The sequence below is a fragment of the Callorhinus ursinus genome, unplaced genomic scaffold (genome assembly GCF_003265705.2).
Source record: "Callorhinus ursinus isolate GAN/ISIS: 27379988/994484 unplaced genomic scaffold, GSC_fseal_2.0 scaffold14, whole genome shotgun sequence".
Lineage (NCBI taxonomy): Eukaryota > Metazoa > Chordata > Mammalia > Carnivora > Otariidae > Callorhinus > Callorhinus ursinus.
The window spans coordinates 14562929-14582534 of NW_027397076.1; the positions used below are offsets into that span (position 1 = coordinate 14562929).

The 19606-nt window shown below is 36.3% G+C and overlaps 1 protein-coding gene across 4 annotated transcripts in view; it reads left to right on the top strand.

Annotated features, from left to right (window-relative positions):
* Positions 1 to 19606, top strand: part of CEP83 (centrosomal protein 83) — a 139122-nt gene that overhangs the window by 47634 nt on the left and 71882 nt on the right. For all 4 annotated transcript variants that reach the window (XM_073900506.1, XM_025881380.2, XM_025881384.2 and 1 more), the window contains exons 2-4: positions 8203 to 8476; positions 9150 to 9300; positions 18002 to 18094. In XM_073900506.1, the coding sequence (XP_073756607.1) occupies positions 8304 to 8476; positions 9150 to 9300; positions 18002 to 18094 (417 nt within the window). In that variant the 5' untranslated portion in view covers positions 8203 to 8303. The remainder of the gene's footprint in view (positions 1 to 8202; positions 8477 to 9149; positions 9301 to 18001; positions 18095 to 19606) is intronic.

Sequence of the window (19606 nt, forward strand, 5' to 3'; positions counted from 1 at the left end):
GCAAAAGAAACAGTCCACAAAACCAAAAGACAACCGACAGAATGGGAGAAAATATTTGCAAATGACATATCAGATAAAGGGCTAGTATTCAAAATCTATAAAGAACTTATCAAACTCAACACCCAAAGAACAAATAATCCAATCAAGAAATGGGCAGACGACATGAACAGACATTTTTCCAAAGAAGACATCCAAATGGCCAGCAGACACATGAAAAAGTGCTCAACATCGCTCGGCATCAGGGAAATCCAAATCAAAACCTCAATGAGATACCACCTCACACCCATCAGAATGGCTAAAATGAACAAGTCAGGAAACGACAGATGTTGGCGGGGATGTGGAGAAAGGGGAACCCTCCTACACTGTTGGTGGGAATGGAAGCTGGTGCAGCCACTCTGGAAAACAGTATGGAGGTTCCTCAAACAGTTGAAAATAGAGCTACCTTACGATCCAGCCATTGCACTACTGGGTATTTACCACAAAGATACAAATGTAGGGATCCGAAGGGGTACGTGCACCCCCCAATGTTTATAGCAGCAGTGTCCACAATAGCCAAACTGTGGAAAGAGCCAAGATGTCCATCGACAGATGAATGGATAAAGAAGAGGTGGTATATATACACAATGGAATATTATGCAGCCATCAAAAGGAATGAGATCTTGCCTTTTGCAATGACGTGGATGGAACTGGAGGGTGTTATGCTGAGTGAAATAAGTCAATCAGAGAAAGACATGTATCATATGACTTCACTGATGTGAGGAATTCTTAATCTCAGTAAACAAACTGAGTGTTGCTGGAGTGGTGGGGGGTGGGAGGGATTGGGTGGCTGGGTGATAGACATTGGGTAGGGTATGTGCTATGGTGAGCACTGTGAATTGTACAAGAGTGATGAATCACGGATCTGTACTTCTGAAACAAATAATGCAATATATGTTAAGAAAAAAAAAGAAGAAGATAGCAGGAGGGGAAGAATGAAGGGGAGTAAGTCAGAGGGGGAGACGAACCATGAGAGAGGATGGACTCTGAAAAACAAACTGAGGGTTCTAGAGGGGAGGGGGGTGGAGGGATGGGTTAGCCTGGTGATGGGTATTAAAGAGGGCACATTCTGCGTGGAGCACCGGGTGTTATGCACAAACAATGAATCATGGAACACTACATCAAAAACTAATGATGTAATGTATGGTGATTAACATAACAATAAAAAATTATTAAAAAAACATATTTTGTTAAGTATAGAGTTGTTTCAGTTTGGGGGGTTACTAACATAAATGGTATTATAAATTCCAAATTCCATCTGTTCATTGCTGATATATAGGAAAATGATGGACTTTTTTGTATATTAACTCTCTATCCTGCAACCTTGGTATAATTGCTTATCAGTTCCAGGAGGATTTTTTTTTTAATTGGGTCTTCTACACAGACTGTCATGTCATCTGCAAAGAAAGACAGTTTTATTCCTCCTGTATTTATATGCCTTTTATTTTATTTTTTCTTACTACATTAGCTAAGACTTCCCACTATGATGTTGAAAAGGAGTGGTGAGAGGGGACATTCTTGTTTGTTCTTGATCTTAGTGAGAAAATTTCCATTTTCTCACCCTAAATATGACATTAGCTGTAGATTTTTTTATAGATGTTCTTTATCAAGTTGAGAAAGCTCCCCTCCATACCTAATTTGTTGAGTTTTTTTCATGGATATGTGTTGGATTTTGTCAAATGCTTTTTCTGCATCCATTGATAGGATCATGTGATTTTTTTTTTTTTTGCTTTAGTCTATTCATGTAATAGATTACATTAACTGATTTTTTTTTTTAATGTTGAACCAGCCTTGCATGCCTGAAATAAATTCTACATGGTCATGGTGTCTAAATCTTTTTATACATTGTTGGATTCAATTTGCTAATATTTTGTTGAGGATTTTTGCATCTATATTAATTTTTTTAAGCTCTTAAAAGATAACGTTCATAGTTTGGGGCCATTCAAAACAAGGCTGCAGGCCAAATTTGGCTCATGCATTAAAGTTTGTCAACCCCTTTGCTAGAGATTACAAGATACATTCTTGACTTATCAAAGTGTAATATTTGTTGATACTTTTAGCCTTTTCCCATACAGTGCAAGGGCTCTATAACACTTCTAATTCTACCTTTATTGACTTATATACCATTTAGTTATATATTTTAAGTCTTTGTATGTTAAATTCCCCGAGATACTATTTTATGCAGTCAGCATCATGCAGTCATAAATAGTATTATGCACATATTTCCAATTTTAATTTATCTTTATTTTTGTATTGTCCACATCTAAGATAATTTTCCTTGTGTATGAAGGACTCCTTTACTGTTTCTTTTATTGTGCATCTTCTGGGATGAATTTGTTTTGTTTATCTGAAAATGTCTTTATTTTACCAATATTCTTGAAAGATTTTTTTTGCTATATTTATAGAAACTTTGGCAGTTATATTCTTTCAGCACTGTAAAGGTAATATTACATGTGTTCTGGCATTCATTGTTGAAGTCCTTTTTTTTTTTTTAAGATTTTATTTATTTGAGAGAGAGAGAGACAAAAATAGCGAGCAAGAGAGAGAGAACAGGGGGAGAGAGAGAAACAGGCTCCCTACTGAGCAGGGGGCCTGACGTGAGGCTTGATCCCAGGACCCTGAGATCATGACCTGAGCTGAAAGTAGATGCTTAACTGTCTGAGCCACCCAAGTGCCCCAAGTCAGTTCTTTTGTTGCTTTTTTTCAAAGCACTTTGGTTCTTTTCCTGGCTGATCTTAAGATTTTTCCTTTTTCTTTAGTAAAATCTTAAGGTGATGTTCTTAGATGTGGATTTCTTAATGGAATGTATGTAGAATTCTTTTTATTTACGTGCTTGTGGTTATAGAACATTTTTGGTGGAAGTTGACAACTTTTGGGGGGGCAGTTATTGTTTCTGTACTATTTTCTCTCCTGGGACTCCAATGGCATATCTGTTACAATACCATTTTAACTTTATTCTCTGTATTTCTTTCCTTTTTTGTATTTTTCTTATTTTTATTTAAATTCAAGTTAGTTAACATATAGTGTAGGACTGGTTTTAGGAGAATTTAGTGATTCGTCACTCACATGTAACACTCAGTGCTCATGCCAACAAGTGTCCTCCTTAATGTACATCACCCATTTAGCCAGTCCCCCCACCTACCTCCCCTCTAACAACCCTCAGTTCTCTTTATTTAAGAGTCTCTTATGGTTTGCCTGCCTCTCTGTTTTTATTTTTCCTTCCCTTCCCCTATGTTCATCTGTTTTGTTTCTTAAATTCCACATATGAGTGAAACCATATACTTGTCTTTCTCTGAACGACATTTTTTCATCTAGCATAATACTCTAGTTCCATCCATGTCATAGCAAAGGTCAAGATTTCATTCTTTCTGATGGGGGATTAATATTCTGTCATACACACCCCATGTCTTCTTTATCCGTTCATCAGTCGATGGACATTTGGGCTCTTTCTATAATTTGGCTATTGTTGATAGTACAGCTGTAAACAATGGGGTGCATGTGCCCCTTTGAATCAGCATTTTTGTATCCTTTGGATAAATACCTAGAAGTGCAATTGCTGGGTCATGGGATAGTTCCATTTTTAACTTTTTGAGGAAACTCCATACTGTTTTCCAAAGTGACTACGCCAGTTTGCATTCCTACCAACAGTGTAAAAGGGTTCCCCTTTCTCCACATCCTCACCAATGTCTGTTGTTTCCTGAGTTATTAATTTTAGTCATTATGACGGTATGAGGTGGTGTCTGATTGTGGTTTTGATTTATTTTTCCGTGATGATGAGTGATGTTGAGTATCTTTTCACGAGTCTGTTAGCCACCTGGATGTCTTTCAGAAAGTGTCTATTCATGTCTTCTGCCCATTTCTTAACTGGATTATTTGTTGGATGTTGAGTTTTTAAGTTCTTTACAGATTTTGGACACTAGCCCTTTATCTGTTATGTCATTTGCAAATATCTTCTCCCATTCCATTGGTTGCCTTTTAGTTTTGTTGATTGTTTCCTTCACTGTGCAGAAGGTTTTTATCTTGATGAGGTCCCAATAGTTTATTTTTGCTTTTGTTTCCCATGCCTCTAGAGACATGCCTAGTAAGAAGTAGGTGTTGCCAAAGTCAGAGAGGTTGCTGCCTGCTTTCTCCTCTAGAATTTTGATGGTTTCCTGTTTTACATTTAGGTCTTTCATCCATTTTGAATTTATTTTTGTGTACAGTGTAAGAAAATGGTCTAGTTTCATTTTTCTGCATGTTGCTGTCCAGGTTCCCCAACACTTTGAAGAGACTGTCTTTTTTCCATTGGATATATTTTTTTGAAGATTTTTTTTAAGTTTTATTTATTTGAGAGAGAAAGCACACATGCATGCTCATAGAGAGTTAGAGGGAGAAGGAGAGAAGCAGACTCCCCACTGAGCATGGAGCCTGAAGTGGGGCTCGATTCCACGACCTAGGAGATCATGACCTGGGTCAAAACCAAGAGTCATGCTCAACCGACTTTACTGCTTTGTTGAAGATTAGTTGGCCATACGGTTGTGGGTCCTCCTTTTTATTTTATTTTATTTTATTTTTCATCCTTATTTCTCTTATATTCTTTTAACTTATCTTCTAATTACTTTTTTTTTAAAGATTTTATTTAATCATTAGAGAGAGAGTGCGCATAAGCAGGGGGGAAGGCAGAGGAAGAGGGAGAAGCAGGCTCCCCGCGGAGCAGGGAGCCTGATGCGGGGCTCGATCCCAGGACCTGGAGACCATGACCTGAGCCGAAGGCAGACGCTTAACCATCTGAGCCACCCAGGCACCCCTTCTAGTTACTACTTTAAGCTATGTCTTATATAGGCTGTTATGCTTGCTCATTGAGTTTTTACTTTTGGTTGTAGAATTTTTCAGTTTTAGAGATTTCCCTTGGTTTCTTTTTATGGTTGCTTATTCTCACAAAATTCTCAACCTTGTTTTTTATTGTCTTGTATACAATAATGTAAGAAAATTTCTTTTAGAATCGTTGTTTAATAATTCTGATAGTGAGGCCCTTTTGTCTATTGTCTTTTTGCTTTTTGTAACTTTAATTCATGTCACCTTATCTTCCCAGGTACTTGAGTTTTAAAATTAAAAAAAAATTTTTTTATTTTGTCACATTTATTTGTAAAATTGTTTTTTAGAGCAAGTTGCAGCCTATTCTAATATCATTCATCTAAATTACCCTTGTTAGGAATAATAAGGGCAAACCTTTAAAGTCTGTATCGAAAATGAAGGGGGTGTTCACCAGGGCTTCTCCACTCCTTGCTGGTGTAATCTGTGTATCTTTGAATTTGAAGACTGTCAGCAGGCATTCAGTCTCCCAGCCACCTCTCTGGAACTGGCAGATGCCTCTAGGGGAAGAGTGGTCCCAAATGCCAGTCTCATCTTTCTGCATCCACATCATCTCCTGTTCCCATTTCAGTAAATATTTATTCTTTTGTTAGTTTCCATTGTCTTCAGATTATTAAAACACATGTCCAGCTTTTCTTGTCCTAAGCAGGAGACTTGATCTAAATTACCTTTTCCTTTAGTACTGGAAGTGAAGACTATCTTCAGATTTCTTGGTGTAAGAGATTGATAATACATTTCCCACGGTGTTTGAGGTAGTTGAGGTTTTTGTTTTTAGCTAAAAGCATCTTTATATAATTAGCATAAAAGATACAAGTTTGTTCTTTGTAAACTTGAATATAGAATTGTGGAACCACTTTTGAAGGTCAGAGAAAGAATTAATGTTTTATGAGGCCTTTCTGTCTATGTTACTAGATATTTATTTGGAGGATATCATATTTTCCAAGATTATCATTGATAAATTGATTATTACTGGACTGGAGAACTGAATATATGTTCAAAACACTAAAAACAGATACAAAGTTTATTCTGACCTTGGTAAGACTTGTGCAAGTGGACAGTTTTCTTTGATTCTGAAATATTCCTAGAGGAGAAAAGTCTGAAAATGACTATTGGCAGATGCAACCCAGGAGTTCATAACTTTGAGTCAAGAAGATCCCAGAGGGTACACATATGTTTGCAATGGAACTAGAATTGGAGATGAGGCTGTGAAAATTAATAATGGGAAACCTCGTTAAAATGGAGATGGGAGATTCAGCAAGGGGAGCTCTCACTCCCTACCACTCATAGTCAGTTGTAGACCCAACAGGAAGATATGTACTTGATTTTGCACCTGGTTGCTCCTTTATGATCCCAACTGGAGGAAGATACTTTTTTTTTTTTTAAGGTTAATAAGGTAATGGTGGTAGTGATTGAGAAATGGCTATCCTGCAATTAGTCCTGAAAAGCACTTGTAGTAGATTTTAATGCCAAAAGGGAAGGATTTAAATCATTTTAACCCTGTTTTCCTTAAATGTCCAGGTCTTTGTGAATTTTATTTGCAATGGGACTGAACTTCCATTTTAAAGTAGGAGTTAGAATATTTACTGTCAACTGGAATAAGAAAAAAAAATTATCATTTTATCTTAGAAATCTTTGTTTCATTGGTAGTGGGACTGAAGAATAGGTCTTGGTTTTTCTTATGTCGTTTAAGCTTTTAGCTAATTAAAATTAAAACCCTGGGACACCTGGATGGCTCAGTCGGTTAAGTGTCTGCCTTCAGCTCAGGTCATGATCTGGGGTCCTGGGATCAAGTCCTGCATCGGGCTCCCTGCTTCATGGGGAGCCTGTTTCTCCCTCTGCCTCTGCCCCCTCTCTGTCTGTCTGTCTGTCGTGAATAAATAAATAAAATCTTAAAAAAAAACCTTATAATATCTCTTGGTGGTATTATTACAAAGTATGAAGTAAGTTTATTGTGTGTTTCTATCTTTTAAAAATTACTTGGATCAAAAAGCAGAGTCAAAATTACATGCCAGGTTTTTTTTTTTTTTAAGATTTTATTTATTTGAGAGAGAGAGAATGAGAGATAGCATGAGAGGGAAGAGGGTCAGAGGGAGAAGCAGACTCCCCGCCGAGCAGGGAGCCTGATGCGGGACTCGATTCCGGGACTCCAGGATCATGACCTGAGCCGAAGGCAGTCGCTTAACCAACTGAGCCACCCAGGCACCCTTACATGCCAGTTTTATGATCCAGTTAATTAATTCCCTGACAAATAACTTACTTTTGTTAGGATAATGTTGTGGCAGCTGTTACAAACAGTGCATTGTTGCACGTTTAACATGAGTAAGAAGTAAAGTTTTCTTGGAGGACTTTGTCCCTTCTATTAAAATGTGATTTGACAGGAAACCAAAGTAACTTCAATTTTAGTTTAAAAGTCTTCTTAGGTAATATGCAGACATCACATTAATTTATCAGAAATGGTATATTAAAAGAAAGACTGAGTAATTTGATGGTTGGTTTTTATGTGCTAAAGATCTTGTAGTAGGAAAAGGTATTTCATGATGACTCATGACTGAGGGAGATGCTATTAGAAAAAAATACATATAATCTTCACAAAGATTCATGAAGCTAAAGGTGAGAGAATTACTTTGATGAAAACTTTTGTTTTTAATTATTTACAATAAGAATACTCTGTCATCATTTTTTTTAGTTCTAAATATAACAAACAGTTACTTTCATAATCCTGGATCAGTGCTTTTGGGGATAGCTGAAGTGATTTACTTTCCTGTTCTTAGTACATAACACAGATGATTAACATTTTTGTGTTGACTGATTTCTCATCTGAGTCTGCAGCATGAGTACAGTTCACCTTGTGTCAGATAAAAGACCCTTTGTAGCATTAATCACATAGTTACTTGGTGAAGGTCATCTTTGTGAAGATTATAATTTTCTCCAACCATTTGTCAAGTTCTAAGTGGCTTTTCTCTGATTTCAGAGTATGGATTTTGTAGTAGGATCATTCTATGAAGTTTACCGTAGTAGCTTCAGGGAATATCCATGGTTTGTGGATCTGGGAGTACCTAAATTAGAAAAGTCAGTAATTCTAGTTAGGTTAATAATTGAAGATGTGACGTTGATGGTCACAGAAACTTAGTGTGGACTAAAGAAAATGTGTTAAGGTACGATTCAACTTTGTTCTTTTTGTTTTATGAACAATTAAAAAATCGGAAAATTTGGGTTTTGTTATAGAAATGATAGTTGAATAACAAGAAGGGATAAAAAGAATGTCACAGTGAATGAGTTTAATTCATCACTAACTAAGTGCATTTCTCTGTGCAGGTATAATTTGGCATCCTGAGAGTCTGTCTTAGGAAGAAGGAAGTGGAAAATACCCTTGGAAAAAAGAAAGCTAAGACAAAAAGGAAGCCACTTACTTTTACATGGTCAATTGCTCACTTACCAATATGGATACTTTTCCCACTATTTTTCCTCCTGGTGGAGACAGCGGGCTGACAGATTCTCAATCTGAGTTCCAAAAAATGTTAATTGACGAAAGGTTACGATGTGCACATCATAAAACTAACTATCAGACTCTTAAAGCTGAACACACAAGGTAAATTGCTTAAATTTGGAGTTAAGGGGCTTTATTAAGAAAATTATTTTTGTCTGAACGTTTGCTCTGGAACATACAGTATAATTTTGTTAGTTTGCAGTATATACATTTAAAACTTCCTGGGGTGCCTGGGTGGCTCAGTTGTTAAGCCTCTGCCTTCATGCTTAGGTCATGATCCCAGGGTCCTGGGTTTGGGCCCTGCATCTGGCTCCCTGCTCTGCAGGAAGCCTGCTTCTCCCTCTCCCGCTCCCCCTACTTGTGTTTTCCTCTCTCACTGTGTCTCTCTCTGTCAAATAAATAAATAAAATCTTTAAAAAAAAAAAAAAAGAACTTCTTTAATACAGTCAAAGTTTTGCTTTAAAATTACTTTAGTCAAAACTAAACTAAACATGGTCCCAAGTGTGCTATGAATTTATGTCTTGTTTTGAAAGTAGCAAGACATATAAAATGTCTAGGTGGCTAAGTGTGTTTTTCCTTTCCCCCAAGTAAAATTGTATTAATAAACTATAGTGTTAATAATTAAACTCTATAAAGAAAAGAGGTTTATGAACTTAATGGGATATATGAAATTGGCCTTGTTCTGTAGTGTTGGTTGACCTCACATAAAGTAGTGCAATTAGGATAAAGCAAAGGATATCCTTAAAGTTGAATTTTTTCTTTTTTTAAAAATCAGATTGCAAGATGAGTACATAAAATCACAACATGAACTAAAGCGCCTGTTAAATGAAAAGCAGACTCACCAGGAAAAATTTCAGCTGCTGCTTGAAGAGCTAAGAGGGGAATTAGTAGAGAAAACTAAAGACTTAGAAGAAATGAAACTACAGGTAAGAAAATATATTTCAGTTAGTACTATTGGGGAAAAAATTTCCTCTGCCCTTCAGGGTCCTTCTAAACTGGACTAAGAATCAAATTGGCATGAGATTAGATTAATAAGAGAAATCAAATTTAGTTTCAACAGTATGCAGAATCCACACAAACATCACGAACATGAAATTCCAAAGATAGGCAGCAGTAGGCTTATATGACATCCTGAGCTAGGGAGACAGGTCAAGTCTGGGGATACAAAGGGAAAGAAGATCAGTAGCAGGATGGTGAGAGGAGATGTTTGGAAAACAAAGGTTGCCCTGTTAAGCAGATAAATTTCTTAGGTAAAAAGGAACCTCTGTTAATAGCTCTCTTCTTGGTATAGCCTCTCCTTTCCAATTAAATTGAGGCAGTTGAGAGGGAGGTAAAGAGCTTTTCCTAAATCGGCTGGGTTTTGATTGCTTTTAAATCAAAACAGTCTTCATGCCAAAACAGCCCATCCTGGGGAGGCCTGCCTTTTGCACCTATGATACAAAAGTAGCCTGATGTTGCTAAATTTGGTGAATTCTGCCTACATTCTTAATGAGTATTTTGCTGTTGTCCACGTGGTAGAATATAATATTCTTTCATATATTCTGGAATTTTAGCTACCATGTGGGATTTAGCCATGAAACTGTTGTTTCATGTAAATTTGTGTTATATTACCTGTTCTGATTTAAATATTTCACTATTCAGAATAATTGCGGGAAAGGCCGGTTTGAATTGATAAATATTGAGAGTTAAAAATATTTTTTTAAAGAAAGTTTTACTAATTTTCTTTTAAGTATTATAACTGCAACTGAGCTAAAAAAGACTGATATTTATTAAAAAAATTTTTATTACTGAAGTGTAGTTGACAAGACTGATAGTTATTTTTAAGGGACTTCTTAAAAGACTATAAAAACAATATGTGCACTTATTTTATGTGTGCAGGGTACAGTAAATGGAGTTTCTAGAGCAGAGGATGGTACTACCGTTTCATTTCTCATTTGCCTAGAAAGGAGACCAAAACTAAACTTACTGTAGCACCAGTCAAACTTATTATAAATTTCAAATTAGTAGATATTAGCAGTCATATTTTCCTGTGTTCATTTAATCTCTAAATGGTACCAGCTGTGTATTTCTTTTTAGTGCTTGGTACAAATGATAAGTATTTTTAATATTGGAGTCAGAAGTTGATAGGGGTAAAAAGCTACCTTTTCAGTTATCTAATATGGCATATCGCCCAATTCATGGATTCCTTTGACAGCAGTGTTAGAAGTTGGTTATTCAGTATCTTTTTGAAATCTTCCATTGTTGGGAACACCACCACTAAGCTTGGGTTGGAGCCTGTATTGTGGTATTTTATTCTTAGGTGTATTTAGGACATTTAAACAAAAACCTCACATATAGGAGTTGAATAGGCAAATGTAATTTAAGCCTATAGAATTGGTAGATTAATTTGTTTTGCAAAAATTGAGAGGCCATAGAAATGAGAATCTGTGAGCACTGAATCCAAGGAATGCTTCCAAGTATTCTTCTGACACTGTAGATATAAACACTCTAGTCTTCTTTAGCTTATTGTTTGCATGTGCTTGGTACAAATAAGCATGTCTCCATGTTAGTTTGAAGAAACAGGAATTATATTAATATCAGACAAAATTTACTTCAAGACAGAAAGTGTCACTTAAGGTAAAAATGTCATTTTTATGACCAAAAAAAGGGTCAGTTCACCAGTGAGAACTTTGTTGAAGGTCATCATCTTCAACAAACATCTGTTTTTATGCCTTAGTTTTGTCATGTGGTAAAGAGGATAAAAGTTGTTAACAGTGGTTTTTGTGAGGACTGATGAAATAACATATATATTTTTAGTATAATGTCTGACACATAGTAGATTCTCATGAATGATGGCATTTATTCTCTTTGAATGCAGGCTCCGTAAGGGCAGGAACTCTTTCAGTGTGTCTTCAGTGCTCAAGTAGATTTCTGTTTGTATTTATATATTTTATAATATGTTAGCAAATTTTTGTAGAATGAATGACATGAAGAAGTGGAATAAATGAATGACTCGGAATTGAGGTTCATATATAATACAATGTTCTTTCTTGTCTCTTATGTACCTAAAGCTTCAGCATCTTAGAGTTGATAATCCTCTCATTGTTTCAAATCTGTAATGAGTTAACTTGTGTCCGCCAAAAAATATGTTGAACTTCTAATGCCCAGTACCTCAGAATGTGACCTTGTTTGAAAATAGTCTTTGCTGATGTAATTAGTTAAGATGAGGTCATACCGAAGGATGATGGGCCCTTAATCCAATGTGACCGGTGTCCTTCTAAGAGGAAAACAGACACAAAGACAGAAACACAGGGCGAAGGGCAGGGAGTGAGGTGGGGTGAATGTCCTGTCATGACAGAAGCAGAGATTGAAGGGCTGCAGCTGCCAAGGAAGGACAGGGATCAACAGCACACCACCAGAAGCTAGGATGAGGCAAAGAAGGATCCTTCCCTTCAGGGAGTGTGGCCTTGCTGACAACTTGATTTCGGACTTCTAGCCTCCAGAGCTGTGAGACAATAAATTTCTGTTGTTTTAAGATAGCCAGTTTGTGATATTTTGTTGTCGTAGCTGTAGGAAACTAATACACCATTCAAAGCCAAATTCCTTTTTGGAACATTTGTGACACAGGGATCTTAATTATTCTCTGCCTCCGTGCTTTCAGTGGGAGAGAACTTAGTGAATGTTTAAAGTGATCCAGTTCCATTTATGGATTGGAGCATGTTAAGTATTTTCCCTGTCCTATTGAAATGAAATCATCCTCCCTGTAGCCTCTCTCTTGGTTCTTGTACTGTTCCTTGGATCTACACAAAATAACTTTAGACATTTCTCCATGTGATAAGTTCCCAGATGTTTGCTGACAAATATATTTTGTCTGGTAAAGTTTCTGTTTTTCAAGATAAACATAAGTGGTTTCTCTATGATATTTATCTGGCAAAAACAAACTAAAATAAAGATCTATATTATGTATGCATGTTGAAGCTAAATTTAGCTATTTGCTTTATGGATGTCAGCAATTTGTATGAGTTGAATAAAATTAAGTAAATTCAACAAAGTAGAAGCAATAAGAAATATGTTAGTAAATGTTTATGAAAGATGATTATTTTCAGGATATACATGTATTATCTTGTCTACAAAATGCCTTTTCTGAGCTAAGATTTAATATCCCTTTGGCTTTTATAGAAAAATGATATAAAAGATAATCAATTAAAGAATATTTCTGTGTCACTTGTGTAGTTGTAGTGAATGGAAATAATAGTAGTGCCTAATTTATATGCTGATTGTAAAGATGAAATGAGTTAGTGCATAGAAAGTGTTAGTACAATGCTTTGATATAGAAAGTGGATAGAACATGTTAGCTGTTGTTATAGTGTTATTATGTACCATGTTATGAGTTATTTGATAATATTTCTGTTAAAATTTTAAAAGTTACTTTACCAAAAATTTATATGCTTTCTTTGTGCCAGGCAATGGAAACTATGTAACCCAGTATGTTTCCCATTTTAGTTGGAGGCTAGGAAGCTCATAGCTAAATTTATTATTCAGTTTGTCATTATTTTTTTAGGAATCTCTGGCACAGCAATATCTGCCTTCTTAAATTAAAACATTCTTTGAAAAATAGTGGTCTATTTTATATTATTAACATGACAAGTGGTATAATATAGATTTAATATAGGTAATGACACATGGACTGTTGTATGATAAAGCATTCTTGTTTCTTTTGAGACAAGTGGTGGCAGTATTCCATTAGAAGTCTAAGATGCAGCATACTTTTCTCCTAAAATGACATGGAGAAAATCCTCTAATTCTGTGTCTTTGGTGTATGTGTGCTTTGGCAGGGTTGGGAGGGAAGATAGATTTTTCTTATGTGTGTGTGCTTGTTTTTTATAAGATTCTTAGGAGATAACAAAAAGATGTTGTTGAGATTTTTTTTTTTTTTAGTTAGAGACCTTATAGATTACAAGACTCTTGTGTAGTTACCAACTTCAGTGTTCTTTTCTCCTTTGTGTGGATCCATATTTCCTTTGGTACCATTTTCCTACTGTCTTAAGGACTTTCTCTAACGTTTGTAAAGTAAGATCTATGAGAAATTTTTTCAGCTCTTATATATCTAAAAATAATTGATTTTAAAGATAGTTTTGCTGAGTATTGATTTCTAAGTTGACTATTTCCCCCCCTAGTACTTTAAAGATGTTGCTCTTCTGTCCTCACTTATGTTGTTTCACATAAGAAATTTGCTGTCATCTTTATCTTTGTTCTGTGTATACAGTGAGTCTTTTCTTCATGGCTGCCCTTAAGATTTTCTCTTTATTGCTGATTTTGAGCCATTTGATTGATATGACTTTGTACTTCATATTTACAGTGCTTAGGGTTTATTGAGCTTCTTGACTAGGTGGGTTTACCGTTTTCATCACCTTTAGAAAATTTTTGTATGTGACTTCTGAAAATATTTTTTTCTGCCTCCTCTTTGATCTCCTTTGGGTATTCCATTATTAGGCCACTTAAAACTTTTCCCATAACTCACTGATGCTCAGTTTATTTATTTTCAATCTTTTTTGTCTCCTTGTTGCATTTTGGGTAGATTCTGTTGTCCTGTCTTCAAGTTCACTGATCTTTTTTCTTTTGCAGTATCTCATCTTCCATTAATCCCATATAGTATATATTTTTCATCACAGAAATTGTAGTTTTTACACTGAAGTCCAATTTAGATTTTTTTAATAACTTCCTTATATCTACTTAACATGTTCAATCTTTTCTCTAGCTTTTTGAACATATGGAATTCAGTTATAATAACTATTTTAATGTCTTTGCTAATTCTAACATCTGTATCACTTCTGGGTTGGTTTTGGTTGATTGATTTTCTTGTTTATTGTGGGTAGTATTTTCCTGCTTTGCATGCCTGATAAATTTTTATTGGATGCTAGACATTGTAAATTTTATATTGAGTGCTAGATATTTTTGTATTCTGATATTCTTGAGCTTTGTTCAGGGACAGTTACTTGGAAACAGTTTCATCTTTTTGGGTCTTGCTTTTAACGATTTGTTAAGTGAGAGCAGATTAATATTTAGTGCTCACTACTTGCCACTGCTGAGAACCTTCTGAGTACTCATTGCTCAATGAAATGAAGGTTTTCAGTCTGGCTTTTGGAAAAAGGAACTATTCATAGCTCTGTGTGAGCTCAGATTACTCATCCATCTGATTCATTCTTTTCCTGGCCTTAATTAAATATTTTCCTTACATACATGTGCTGATCGGGGTACTCTTCTGAATGAGCCTTTTGCAGATCTTCATAATTTTCTCTGCCACCCTCTTTTCTGCTACCCTGCTTGTGACTCTAGCCACACTGCTCTCCCTGGATTTTTGTTCCATTTGCTTTTAAGTCAGAGAGTCCATCAGATTCTGCCTGGATATCCCTTCCTGTGCATGGCCTGGAAGCATTCTCAAAGCTTACTTTCTTTGTTGTTTGTCTCTCAGGGATCTTTGTTGCTTAATTATACCCACTGTCTTGAAAACGTTTGATTTTTGTTTATTCTTTTATTTGTTTTAGGCAGGAGAATAAATCTGATCTCTATTATGCCATCTGTTGGAAGTGGAAGCACTTTTATTTCTAATTGGTACTTGTTTGAGATTTCTGTAATTAAAGGTTAAAGTAGAAAGGGTGGTTGTGTTGCATCCTCACATACCCATCAATACTTGTTTTATCTTCTGACATCCCTCCTCTGTCTTTCAACCCTTCTGGATTATTTTGAAGCAAATCATCTCAACTCTAGTATTTTAGTATATATCTCTATTATATACCAAGGTAATCTCTCCTTTATTTTTTTTTTTAAGATTTTTTATTTATTTATTTGAGAGAGCGAGAATGAGAGAGAGAGCGAGCACATGAGATGGGGGGAGGGTCAGAGGGAGAAGCAGACTCCCTGCCGAGCAGGGAGCCTGACATGGGACTCGATCCAGGGACTCCAGGATCATGACCTGAGCCGAAGGCAGTCGCCCAACCAACTGAGCCACCCAGGCGCCCGGTAATCTCTCCTTTAAAAGCATAGCCACAATACCATTATCATACCTAAAAGTACTTATTCCCTAATGTCTTTTAATATTGCATCTTTGTTCACATTTCCCTAATTTTCCCAGTTTTGCTTATTTTTTAGGAAAGATTTTATTTATTCAAGAGAGAGCATGAGCGCATGAGCAGGGGAGAGGGGCAGAGGGAGAAGCAGACTCCCCGCTGAGCAGGGAGCCCAACGTGGGGCTCTATCCCAGGATCCCAGGATCATGCCCTGAGCCAAAGGCAGACACTTAACCAACTGAGCCACCCAGGTGCCCCCAGTTTTGCTTATTTTTAAAGTTGTTTTGTTTGATTTTTTTTTTTAAAGATTTTATTTATTTATTTGAGAGAGAGAGAATGAGAGATAGAGAGCACGAGAGGGAAGAGGGTCAGAGGGAGAAGCAGACTCCCTGCTGAGCAGGGAGCCCGATGCGGGACTTGATCCTGGGACTCCAGGACCATGACCTGAGCCGAAGGCAGTCGCTTAACCAACTGAACAGGATCTAAATAAGGTTTATCTATTATTCTTTACCTTTTCATTACCACCCCTTCTCACTTTGGACTCTTGATACTATCACCCAGACTCTTGACATCATAAACCAGATTATAAGAGCTTTCTATGTGATTTCCCAGCTCCATCCACTGCCTCCCCCTCTCCTGCCCTAGTCACCAGTTTTCTCCCACCAGAGGTTTTGATCCATCTTGCTTCTTGCTAAAATATAGATATGGTGATGCCATTCTTAAGCTTGAATACCTTCAGTGAATAAGCAAAGTACAGAAAAATGTGATAGTATGCCTTTCTTCATGTAAAAGTTAAAAAGTGGTGTATATGCTTATATATTTGTATGTTGTTTCAAGAAGGATATATAAGAGGTTAGCCATGATTGCTTCCTAAGAGGGAAACTGGATAACTGAAGGAAGAAGACTTAGTCTTTTAATACTTTTTTTGTTTGAATTATGTATGTAATTATATTTATTCATTTTAAGTAAAAAAAAAATAAGTAACTACTGTTGAATACTGAGTAAATTATAAGAGTCTGAATCTGATATTTAGGAATCTTCTACTTGTAGCTCGCATCTCTTTCCCTTTTGTTCCCAGCCAGGATGTAGCTCTCATAAGTGGCATTTGGAAATGTTTCAGCATGGCCTTGATTGTCACAATATTTAGAGGGCATCAATGCACAAGGATCCGGGATTCTAAATTGTCTGTAGTGCTTAGTGTGCGGTTCAATCCAAAATGCCTTTAGCTTACCTTTGAGGAGCATTTTTTTCCCCCCAGGGAATTTAAAATGTTACCCATTCTTAAGTTTCTGGTTCTGTTTAAGCTTTAGTTTTCCCATACCTTTGATGTGCCACTATTTCTATACTTAATATTTTTTCTGTTGGTCTTTACCTGTCTGATAAGCCTATATTGGTTATTTTTATAGTTATTTGTATGTATGTTATTTTTCATATGAGAGTTTGAACTTCTTATGGGGCAAGAAATTCTTCCTGTGAGTTTTTGTGATCTTTACAAAGTTAGATTGTGTATGCTTCAGTTTCTGTAAAAAAAAAAAGGGGGGATGATAATATAGCTACATTGAGGATCATTGCAGGGATTAAATAAGTTAGTTAATGCATGGAAGATATTTATGTTATATAGATTATATAGTATGTTGCAGAATGTTTTGTATGTAGTAAGTATTCATTCAGTGAAGTTTTTGGACTGTTCGGAGTATTGATGAATAAATGAATTGAATTAAACTGAATATTACTCTTCATTTTCAGAGGTTAATGTAAGTACATACTAGGTTTTTTGGGTTTTTTTTTAATATTTATTTGACAGAAAGAGACACAGTGAGAGAGGGAACATAAGCAGGGGCAGTGGGAGAGGGAGAAGCAGGCTTCCCACCAAGCAGGGAGCCCGATGCGGGTCTCGATCCCAGGATCCTGGGATCACGACCTGAGCCAAAGGTAGACGCCCAGTGACTGAGCTAGCCAGGCACCCCTTCCATACTAGGTTTTTGTTTGTTTGTAATTTTTTTGTTTGTAATTGAGTTATCCTATGTGCCCAGGCAGTGGTGTGAGGTGAATAAAGACTGTGTTTGCCCTTCAGGAGCTTACATAAATACTTAAATCATTTTTTGAAATATGAGTTCTATAGGAGTATATAACAGGGAGGAGCCATGTTTTGGTGCTCAGAGTAAAAGTCAGCCTTTTCTGATTGAAAATAAGTCTGAATAATTCTCTGTGGTATACCAGATTATTACACCTTTGTTTTGATTGCTTTAGGAGATAGACTGTTAGCCATTATATAAAACATGGTAACCTTAGCTGCCAACACAGTTATTCCTAACAGTCATCATCATAATAATAATCAGTTACTATCTTTATCTCATGTTAATGGAATTTTTGACATCTCTGAGAGCCTGAAATTGAGATCTTCAAGTATTGTTTCAAATGATAGTTCTATTTACATAGTGATTACTGTAGAATTAGGTATATTGTGAAATTTCTATGAATTGGATTTTATTGTTATAATTAAGCATTGCAATTTGGTGTATTCTTGATTTTAGTATTTGTGATTTTATACTTAGAATGCTTTTTTTCCTCTACATACTAGGTATTAACTCCACAAAAGTTGGAATTGTTACAAGCCCAAATACAACAAGAATTAGAAACTCCAATGAGAGAACGTTTTAGGAATCTGGATGAAGTAAGTAATTTATATAGAAGGAACTGTGCATTTATCTTTATATGCCTGATCAAAAGCCCCATTCCCTTATTCAGAAACCCTGCAGTAGCTCCCCTTCTAACTCAAGGGGCTTTTAGGGCTGCAAAAGATCAGATCCCATTATCTCTCTGACTTCCTTTCCCTCATCCATATTGGCCTCTTTGATGTTTCTTTGGCACTCCAGAAATGAAACAGATCAAGAATCTTTGCTATAGCTGTTACTTCTGTCATGAACAGTATCCTTCCATGTATCTCTTAGCCACTTCCTCATTTCTTTTTTTTTTAAGATTTTAAAAATTATTTATTTGAGAGAGAGCACACGCATGTGAGAGAGCATGAGCAGGGGGTGGAGGGCAGAGGGAGCTGAGCAGGGAGCCCAACTTGGCACTCGATCCCAGGATCCTGGGATCATGACCTGAGCTGAAGTCAGACGCTTAAGCAACTGGGCCACCCAGGCACCCCTTTCTCATCTCTTTTAGGTCTTTGCCGAAAGACTTTGCTCTCAATGAGGCCTACTTTGTGACCAACCTGTATCTCCATTTAATATTGCTTCCTGCCTTTCCCATCACTTTTTTTTTTTTTTCTAAAGATTTTATTTATTTATTTGAGAGAGAGAATGAGAGACAGAGAGTACAAGAGGGAAGAGGGTCAGAGGGAGAAGCAGACTCCCTGCTGAGCAGGGGAGCTCGATGTGGGACTCGATCCCGGGACTCCAGGATCATGACCTGAGCCAAAGGCAGTCGCTTAACCAACTGAGCCACCCAGGTGCCCACATCATTAGTTTTTGATGTAGTGTTCCACCATCACTTCTTAGACCTTTAGATCCCCATTTACCCGCTCTACTTTTTATTTTTCTCTAGTACTTATCCTCTAATATTCTGTACATTTATCGTGCTTATTATTTTCTTTATTACCATCTCTAGAATGTAAGTTGCATGAGAGGAGGAACCTTTATCTGTTTGGTTCACTGTATATTCTAAGTTCCTAGCATGCAATAGGTGCTCAGTTAGTATTTGTGGAATGAAAGAGTGTATTTCATGCAACCTCAGAAAAATTAAAATTTGTTATGGTTTTCCTTCAGACTGAAATGTTTCCTTCCTCTTATGAAATTTCATGTTGGTATAATATGATTAAATGTTTAATAAATGGAATAGGAAAAGACAACATATATTAAGTACTATGCCAGACAATTTATATATGTAACATTATTTAATGACTAGGCTGGGCCTTATACATAACACATGAATATTGTCCCCTTCAGAATGGACCACTTTGGAAAGCTGTAGTCTAATGATGCTGCCATTACACAAAGTAGTTGTAGAATCCACTTTTATAAATGGCTTATTGGCTTGGTAAAGTCATCTTTTGAATATCCTCCTGGTGGGTAACCAAAGCATTATGATTGGGAGTAGATTTAATTTTTGCATTTAAACAAAGCCACTTAGACCTAAGGTTAAGTGATCAAGTTAGTTAAGTAAAAGTTTTTTTTGTTTT